At 41.1% G+C, this 9556-nt stretch overlaps 2 protein-coding genes across 2 annotated transcripts; both read right to left on the bottom strand.

Annotated features, from left to right (window-relative positions):
- Positions 1 to 548: 548 nt before the first annotated feature.
- LOC137191285 (adaptin ear-binding coat-associated protein 1-like) lies at positions 549 to 6719 on the bottom strand. The gene is made up of 7 exons (XM_067601260.1): positions 6487 to 6719; positions 4631 to 4731; positions 4038 to 4142; positions 3781 to 3862; positions 3551 to 3659; positions 3041 to 3188; positions 549 to 1464 (listed from the first exon to the last, which is right to left on the bottom strand). Exons 1-7 carry the CDS (start codon positions 6585 to 6587, stop codon positions 1352 to 1354), a joined length of 759 nt encoding a protein of 252 aa, XP_067457361.1. The 5' UTR covers positions 6588 to 6719; the 3' UTR covers positions 549 to 1351.
- A 476-nt stretch (positions 6720 to 7195) lies between these two features.
- Positions 7196 to 9262, bottom strand: aicda (activation-induced cytidine deaminase). The gene is made up of 5 exons (XM_067601261.1): positions 9162 to 9262; positions 8254 to 8419; positions 7803 to 8082; positions 7568 to 7683; positions 7196 to 7458 (listed from the first exon to the last, which is right to left on the bottom strand). Exons 1-5 carry the CDS (start codon positions 9179 to 9181, stop codon positions 7408 to 7410), a joined length of 633 nt encoding a protein of 210 aa, XP_067457362.1. The 5' UTR covers positions 9182 to 9262; the 3' UTR covers positions 7196 to 7407.
- Positions 9263 to 9556: the final 294 nt, after the last annotated feature.

The raw sequence follows: 9556 nt of genomic DNA, 5'->3' as shown, positions 1-9556 counted from the left end.
CACTGCACATCTGTCACAACATGTGTGCACATGATATCAAGTGTCACATAATCCATCTGTCCTGCACAGAACAACATCACAACAAAACACTGCATCTGACAAAGACTAGCTTGGTCCTGTCAGAATACTTAACATTACATCTTAACATGGAATTGAAGTTCACAGTTAAAGCTGGTTTGTACAGTACAACATGCTGTGGTTGGAGGTCTACGACCTGCTCGCCTTCTCATAAAGAATTAAGGAGAGGAGGCCTCCCGGATGGACGGGACTGAGCAGAAACACAGACTTATTCATTGAGCAGGAGAGAGGTCATGACCTAAATGACTCACCCAGACTCAGCTAACAGCTGTGCTGAGTAGAGATGACATAACATGGACTAAATCATCTCTGTTCCCCCTTGAGGCAAAGATAAAAGCACTTGATGCCTCTCTTTCTTTTTGTTAACACCATATCCAATCCAACAGCCCTACTTTCCTGTCTCTTTGTACTGATTAACAATGGCCTTTAGTTAAAACAAGTTGCAGCTCAATTTGACATCTCACTTAAAATGATGCTATTGTGCCAAAAGAGCCCACTAGAGAGTGCTAGAGAGCACAACTTCTACAGCTTAGCAGGTTTCTTTCAAGTATAATCCTGTGGTGGTAAACTTCACTACAACCTAAATCTAATATTAGAACAATCCCTGCGTTAAATGCAGACTTTATGCATTACTAACTAGATAGACAGACTAGACTGTCAGTCAGTGCATATAGTCAGTCCCCTAGTGGGGACTTAGAGAGAAATAAGCTACAGGACATCACAACACAATGACAATAATTACAAACTACTGACAATATATACATTTTAAATAAATATTCTCTGTACATAAAATTCATTCATTGTTATATTTAATTCTAATTCAACACCAGATTGTTTCTGATTATGACTCTCTTGATCATATATCTGTAATGTATACTCTACGATAAAAATGAGGGAAAAACATTTCAAGGAGGAGGAAAGGGGCAAAGGCTGTATTCTATTGAGAAAATGGAGGCTAGATTGATAGGAGGAATATGTAGAGGAAAGGAGAAGATGAAGATCCAAGAGAGGTATGAGGATGCAGAGTCTGTTGAGTTGAGATGGCCTATAGCTCTAAATCTGTCTGGTTAAGACTAGACTGTACAGTCTGGGGATATCTCAGGTTAAGATCGGAACAAAAGCCATGAGGAACTGAACTAAACTGACTAGTACAGGGGGTTACCCTGCTTGGCAGGGAGAGATACGGGACCCCATAATGGGGAAAACAAAGTTGCAAAAGTGCTGCATAAGTTTACAGAAAGATAATAGGGAGAAAGACCAAATGAATCTCTCCTCACTTCGGGGATACAGAGTCAAAATCTCCCCACAGGTCGGAGCTTGCTGTGGTGGTGGGGTTGGATGGAGCTGCTGAGTTTGAGTTAGTGGAGTCCAGGTCTAGCAAACAACCTGGTGGATAGAAAAATCAAACAAAACAGAAACTTAATGCAACTCTAAAACATTGACAAAAAATACAGATTTGTGGTTATTTGGTTTCTTGTCAAAGACTAGCATTTTTAGAAAAGATTTTAAGAAACTGATTTGTAAATTCCACTAATAGACAGCAAGAAAATCTGTCTCTTACATGTTTATCTCACCTACTATGAAATCTATCAAAGATTATGTTATTACAAAAAAAATTCAAAAAAGGGTCAGTTTACCCAAATAAAATTTTAAAAAACCACAGTGTTTTCCACTTACCCTGGTGGTGTCTAGCCATGCAGACAGTTTCAGTTTTACATGCTTTACCTCTGAAACTTCTGCCACCAGCCAATCACAATGGAGAAGAATGGGATTTCATTAAAACTGCACTGAAAAAAGCACCGAAAGTTACTTATGAAACAAAACAACAATGAATGTTTCCGGAGATAGCGTTCGGTTTACTCCAAATAACCTCTATATTCTCGGTTTTCTTGGGAACTACTTCTTCAGTATAAAAGTAGTTTCAGTGGAATCTGTCCACATTGAGGTCTGTGGATTATCCTGAGAAAACCAGGACATTGTTTATAGAAAAAATAATTTTAATAAATGGAGCATCACAAGTAAAATTCCATTTGCCTCCATTGTGATCAGATGGCAACAGAAATCTCAAAGTTATCTTCGATCTGCACACAAAAGCAAATCTGTGTGCATGGCTAGGCTAGTTGTTGCAGGCAATTTGTGTAAATCAAGTAAAAAACTGTTAATGTGACAACATTATGTCACCTGTTTTCAATATAAATTCTCTTTAAAAAAAAAAAAAAAAAAGCATCTGTAGTATGCTGGGCGAGAGAGGACAGGGGCAGAATTTCCAGTATTTTACAACAGGAGTCTATTTGTCATAGTTTTGGCTAGCGTGCCTATAGGTCAGCATAACTCTGCACTCACCACCTTCAGACTGTGACTGTGTGGACACAAGTGCTCCACTGGAAACAGCTTTACAACAGAGTCCATTGGGGCCAAGGAAATATAAGCCTTACACTAGTTCTTTCAACAATGAAATAACTTTCCTCTGCTTCATGTTGACCATCTTCATGGACTTTCATTCTGTATGACTTCTTGGGTGTTATAGCCAGATCACATGCTACATTTCACTGTAAACGAAACTGTGGCACCCATTCAGATCACGCCGCAGGTTGAACATGAGGAAGAGCTGCAATGCCAGACAGTAGTAATGGAATATCTGAGTGATAATATTCATAGTCCACCTTTGTTTAGACTTCCAAAAACTGCTTTTAACAGCTGAGTAAAGATTTGGCTGAGCTGTTTCCAGCAGAGGGTAAAGGTGCACTATCTCTACATTGGTGACTACTATGCTACACTAACTCATAGATATGTTGGCTTTTTTTCATGATCACAAGGAATCAATTTAGTGATCTCAACATAACATACTCGCTTTTTGAGATCACAAAATAATCTTGACATCACTGGAAAACAAAACACGAGACAGACTGTAATTTTGTGTCTGACCTCTCCAGCTTTTCCATGTGGGGTTACAATTACCTACCGGTGTCACTTCCTCCTGCAGACGGTTGTGTGTTATGACTGTTAGATCTGGATGAAGGAGGCGGGGCAAGCTTGCCTCCAGGAGGAGGTGGAAGGAGCCCAATGCCACCTGAACTCTGCGGACGAGACCTGTCCTTCTTTTTTGATTGCTAGAGAAGGTAAACAAAACTGGGTGAGTGTGTGGGCTCCTGTTATTTGGCGGAAGGCATGTCTAGACTGCAGATACAATAGATTAAGGCAGATTCTTAGCTGGGGTTTTAGACTCCAAGTTAAACTAATCAAGAATTAATTCTTAACTATCAGTGTGGTAAAAAAAATTGCAGTATACCTTTGATGGTTAAATCATCAAGGGCAAATTTCCTCTAAAACTATCAGAGCTGTATTCAACCTACTTGAGTTTAATGAAGACAAATTTCTACAGCATTTCAAAACACTCAGGACCAGACTGCAATTTAGCTGTTGCACTCATGTTCCAATTTATAATCATTATACTCAATAAAGATAAGGTTACCCCAATATTGAGAGTGATGGTCTGTCCTTCTTTGAAGCCCAGGTCCAGTTTAGGAGTTGAGTCTGGTGCCTGCGCCTGCTTGGTTAATTCATTTTCCTGTTTCACCCACCTGGAGAAAGTCGAGGGAGGAAGACAGACATGTGAAAAGGTCAACCATAGTTTCACTTCAATAAATTAATTCACTACTGAATTAGGTTTGATTCATGACACACTATGGAGCAGCTGCATACTTGAAGTGGTCCTGCAGTGCAACATTGAAGTCAAAGGCATCGCCTCGGTCTCCAAACCCAATGCCTATAAAGGCACTGCGTCCTACAAGAGAAAAGAAAACAACAAATAAGAATAACAGCTGCAATGCATGTTTAGCTAATGCACAAATAATGTGGTTCCATGGTAGTCTTTACGCTCTGAAGCATCCTGTTCAAACTCATTATCCTTTTGATTATGAGGAAAATGTTTATGGCTTAGCAACAAACAGTTCACCCACCGTTGTCATCCTGGATGCGGAGCACAAAGTATCGGCTTGAGTCGCTCACTGTTTCCACTGTGATGCCGGGATACTCCTCCACTGGCGCCTGGGCAAACAGCTCCCCTGTAGATTACAACAAAAGAAAGATGTTCATTATTTATTTGGCAAAATGGTCCAGTGGATCATGAAGATACATTCAAAAATGTACGTTTACTGGGCCAAATCTCACCTAAGAAAGCTTCAGATTTAAAATAGGAACAGAAATTTTGTTTTTTGTTTTTGTTGTGCAGGTCACAATATTCAAGATAGATTAAATTTCCAGTATTCAGTGCGCATCAAAAATTGGCCAATATAAGGTTCAATTTGAGGACAACAAGCACGCACAGTTCCTAAAATGCACTGATGGAGACAGAGATTATCAGCTTGTTTACCAATAAATAATAAAATGCTTGCTTGGACGTGGGCTGGGTCACCTTGGAATAGATGAGTAATAGAGAGAGGGGGTGGGGGTGGGGGTGGGGGGGCGAACCGGAGACTACAGAGTGAAATGATTTACAACAGCAGCAGCAGCGCCGGTAAACAATGTCCTGTCCTGTCTGCTTCTCTCTCACCAGAGATTTTGTCTTCCAATTTCACGTAGGCCACTTTGCCCCGAGCCGTCACACGCATGCGTCCCGTCCAGTCAGGAGCATCCAGCTTCCAATCGGCAGCCCTACGACACACACACACACACACACACACACACACACACACACACACACAAGGACAGTGTGATGTAGGTGAATGGGTGACAGCGCGTTGTTGACATTACTATTGGCACGAAGGGAGGACAAAAGGCAAGAAAAACAGGATACAGGAAAGGAGATTTTTGTTTGTTGTGTGTGTGTTTGTATGTTATTGTTTTGATCTACCCTACACTCACACACACTGCACTGTTTGCTATTTTATGGTAATGAAATGTGACTCAAGCACTAGAGGGGCTTTTCCCCGAAACCCAAGGCTGAAATATTACATCATCACACTGACTCACTATACATATTGTCACGGATTAACCATCATGTGGTCTCATGGGACTCAGGCCTATGCTACTGTGTGGTTGGTGTCATGTCCACTCAGATGCAGCTGTGGCGGGTCAGGCAGGAGCACCAGCCAATGAAAAATGTGATAAGATAAGATGAGCCTTCATTGTCTCCCTTTATTTGTCTTGGGTATTTGAGAGAACACAGGTGATGTAGCAGCACACAGCCTCTCCATATACACACAATATATCCATATACATGTACAATCAAACTACAGTTAACATGCAGCATCACACACAGATCCATATACACCAGAACATACACATCAAGAACACTGCACGATGCCCTACACCAAAATATTGCACATTTCCCTCACTCAGAGCCGTAATGTTTATGGCTCACACACACACTTCATCTCTTACTGTTCAATAGATTGATAGTGGAACTAAGGAAAATCTAAACCTGTTGAATTTACAGTTTGGTAACCTGTACCTCCTGCCCGAAGGCATCAGCTTATACTCTTTGTGAAGGATTGGGTTTGGGTTACAGGTGATTTTAAGGCCCTGCCTCCTCACTGTCTCCTCAAATATCTCCTGCAGAGAAGATGGGGGCAGCATGCCAATTATTTTTCCAGCCCTTCTGATCAGGTTTTGGAGTTAGAGTGATTTGACTTTACCAAAGCAGGTTACCAAACCATGTTGTGATGCTATAATGAATAATAGATTCAGTGGCTGCCATGTAGGACAATAACATAATACTTCTATCCACCCCATGGACCCTGAGCCTTGGCAGATAATGCAGACATGTAAATGTGGTAAACAATGTCAGCCTTTTCAACAATATCTCTACTGCATGGACGCTCATACACGTGCAGAAAAGTCTCTTTCAAAGCAACACTGCATTTCAACTGGAGCATCCATGTTTGAGCATCTTGACGTCAAACAGCGTTGACCTGCTGAAGTGTCCTTGAGCAAGACACTGACTTTACCGCTTCAGGGATGCTGTTCTGCTGTGTTACCTACTACTTAAAAGTCAGAATATTAAAATGAGAACCTCTAAAGAAAAATAAAGCATCATTAGCTATCTAGTTGACTCCAATCAAGCGTTATTTCTCCTCATAGCTGCTATTGGACGAAGGCATATAAACAGGCGACACTGACAGGGATGTAGATACCACGCTGTCCATGTTTAATAGCTAACATTTGTAGGCAGTGCAGGTAAAAACCCAAAATATTGGTTACGTGTTTTCCATGACCTTGTGGATACACAGCAGAAACAACCAGCACATAAACTACGGGCGCCGTTGCGTGAGGCTGCGTTATTAGGGGACAAGCTCGGTAGGTAGGTCGCCGAGGCAACGAGGCAACGGCTCCTCTGCTTTCCTCTAACGGCCGCAGCTCGCGGATGCTGGGTTTGGGAAGCTCGCTGTCAGGCCGCTGTCCCCTCACCTGATCGCCCGGTTGGATGCTCTCGGTGGGATTCGGTAAACGTTGACTTCGGGTTTGACACAGAGGACCGACTCGTACTCGCTCAGACCCTCGGTCGCCATCTTGACTTTAATTCAGTCGGTGTACGCCGGTGGTGGTGGTGGTGACGGTGAGTGGTGTGTCCGTGTGGCGTTAACGGCTACGTGACCGTAATGGACGATGTATTTGCGCACCAACAGGCGACTCTGCTGCAGCTTCAGTGATGCCCCTAAAGGAGCATTTCACCGCTTTCACAGATAAAGGTCAGTTTTTGCACCACTGTGGGTACTCTTCAGTCTGTCCAAGCAGTTGTATCGTCTGTGGCTCTGGAGGAGGTTTGTGACGAAAAAGCCTTAATTGGAGTTTGAAGTACATTTACCAGACGGGTAGTCTAACAAAAAGATGTTTTTGTCTGCATTATGGGAAATGTAGGATACAGCAGTTTGACTTTAGCATATCTTCATCTCTGCCTCTGCTCTGCTTTGCATAATTGCTTTTTAAACTCTTTCACAAGTACCCAAATTTTATGAAAGTGGTGGATTAATCTGCAGTCAGCCCAACAATGCTCTGCAGTTATGACCACCACCAGTTAGCTGAATATACTTTTCTATACAGATTAGGAGATGTAGTTCTACAACTTTTTACAAGGTAAGTCTAGTTATTGTCAATATCACAAGACAATATGACATAATATGGTATAATATTTTATTTCACGTATATTTTCATATTGCTACAGAAACAACAAGCAGCAGCAACTTAACCGTGCAAGCCTTGCCACAACTAGGAAGCAATTTTTTTCACAGTTTTTTTTTTATTCTCAGTTCAGCAGTTGTAGTGATGGACTAACACCAATTTTACTCTTCAGACTTTCATAGTAGCAACAGAGGAGGTCACAGATATGTTTCACAGCCCAAGAAGCTTGAAGGCATCTCTTAAATCATCTATGTCACAGGGCTGAAAGAGAGAGAAAGAAAGAAATCATCATTATCATTTCAACACATAATTATAGGATTGCCCTCAAACGACTTCACTAAAGGAAAAACATGTATGTTAACTGCTGTACCTGGAGTATGCGGTTGAGTGTTCTTGTTAGGCGAACAGAGTTTCGGTGCAGCTCGTCCCAGGCCTTGAATTTGCTCTGATTACGAGCTACAAAAGTCTGCCAGCAGTAGAAGAAGTCTAAAGGGAATAGACAAAATAATTATGGTTGTTGACCTCTACGTGCTGATACGTGAAGAAAAACAATATGTTAATTTGGATTTAGATTTGGACACAGATTTATAACCCTAACCCTTCACCTTTGTAACTCATGACTGTGATATGCACGCCAGCGTTTTTTAGCAACCTCAGGCCGTCTCTCTCACGGCTGTCCTCCAAGTCACAAAAGTAGAGACGTGATACGAAGATCCTAAGGCGAACGTTGGGTACCCGGCTGAGGAACTGGGCCAGTCTGTGAGAGCAGTTGGCACAGGGAGACCAAGAGCAGAACCAGGTGATGGAATAACTGATCCTCTGTCCAGTATTTCCATACCCCCACACACCAGGGCACAAGGCTCCCAGATATCGCAGGAACAGCAGCTATAGGGAAATAGAAATGAAGCATATATGGAAAAAAGAATTAGAGGAATGCACCAGAATGTGATACTTAAAAGATAGTGGGTAAATAAGACATACATTCATCTTTTCAATTGCTATTTTTTGCCCCTCCTCTTGACGAGCCCTCCTCCCATCTTCACCAATGTTACCCACCTCTACATGGCAGCCATTGCGATTACGCAGGTGTCCAAAGTCAAAGGATAAAGAGTCTGGCCCCACTCGCCTCTTCACTACAAAGCAGAGGTATGTTTCATGCCGTCCCCTTGCCCAGCGCACGTTCTTGTAATGGTAGATGAACTTTTTCCGGGGCAAAAGCACACTGAGACAAAAGGAGACAAGGTATCATTTTTAGTAACTACTGAAATGTTGTGTAGGTAGAACAGAGACACCCAGTCTAGTTGATACAAGAATATTTACCAGGGGTTTTTTTTCAAAAAACTACAGATTCATTTAGAAAAAAAAACACCGAATTCACCAGTCAGTATTTCATCAGCAAGAGTTGCTCTTTTTAAAACCAACATCTTCGGTAGGCTGATACTATTTTTAGTATTTACCACAATTTCATGCCAGGCAAATAAAAAAAAAATTACCATTACCAATGACCAAAATAAATTAAAAAAGACAAATTAAAGTAAATGACTGTTCTAACTTATTACTCTGATGTGTTGCACATGAATTCACGTTTTAATCAAGTTAGTTAGCACAATAAACTAATGTAAAACCTGTGGTTAACCAAACGTGAATGATGGACAGTCAGAATGCCGCTAACATTCACTGCTTTTTGTATCACTCTCACTTTCACAGCTTTTAGCGAAACTAGGACAGTTGTTAATCAATTATTAATACTGAAACCTCAATCGATAGTACTCAAAAGTGGTATACTCCTATAGTTATTTAACCAGGATTCCATTGTGCATTATCTTATATTAATAACATATCATTGATAAAAAAAAAAATCCTGATGCATTTCAATTAAAAAGCATGCATGCACAATCTATATGATTTTTACCAAGTAGAAAAGCATATACAACATATATAGAGAATTTATCTGATTTGCTCACCTGTCTAGTTTTGTAATCATTTCGAAAGACCGGCTCTGTCAATCACCGGGTGTGGGGAATGAATGGAGGTAAATGAGAAAGAGTGAAAGTGTGTGTAAGGGGGGTGGGGGGGTGTGGGGGGCAGAAGGAGGGAACTGAGAATATATACCTCTAAACATAAACATCCTGCGACCAACAGAAGCAGCTTCTGGTTGGATAGAAAGATTTTTCAAAGTAGGCTTTAGGGGCGTGATGCAAAGGAGATGGATGGTCTACATTGTCTTGCTGCAAGACAAATGAAGCTAAATGAATAATGACTCATTTGCTAAATGTTTTCTCTTTGCCACTCCTTTGTTTTCTCTTTTTTTTTAATGATTTCACATAAATGAGACTACTTAGGCAATAATGGATTTTTA

This window comes from Thunnus thynnus, chromosome 10, assembly GCF_963924715.1.
Source record: "Thunnus thynnus chromosome 10, fThuThy2.1, whole genome shotgun sequence".
Taxonomy (NCBI): domain Eukaryota; kingdom Metazoa; phylum Chordata; class Actinopteri; order Scombriformes; family Scombridae; genus Thunnus; species Thunnus thynnus.
This window is presented reverse-complemented; position numbering and strand designations above follow the sequence as displayed.

Bases quoted from the DNA above. Each gene is read 5' to 3' on its own strand.
- LOC137191285 (XM_067601260.1), bottom strand. From the start codon at position 6,587: ATGGCGACCGAGGGTCTGAGCGAGTACGAGTCGGTCCTCTGTGTCAAA. The intron at 4,143-4,630 runs GTGAGAGAGAAG...TGTAATCTACAG, and splicing joins ATTGGAAGACAAAATCTCTG to GGGAGCTGTTTGCCCAGGCG. The intron at 3,863-4,037 runs GTGGGTGAACTG...TTTCTCTTGTAG, and splicing joins CCGCATCCAGGATGACAACG to GACGCAGTGCCTTTATAGGC.
- aicda (XM_067601261.1), bottom strand. From the start codon at position 9,181: ATGATTACAAAACTAGACAG. The intron at 8,083-8,253 runs GTGGGTAACATT...ATTTCCCTATAG, and splicing joins GCAATGGCTGCCATGTAGAG to CTGCTGTTCCTGCGATATCT. The intron at 7,459-7,567 runs GTACAGCAGTTA...TCTCTCTTTCAG, and splicing joins CACTCAACCGCATACTCCAG to CCCTGTGACATAGATGATTT.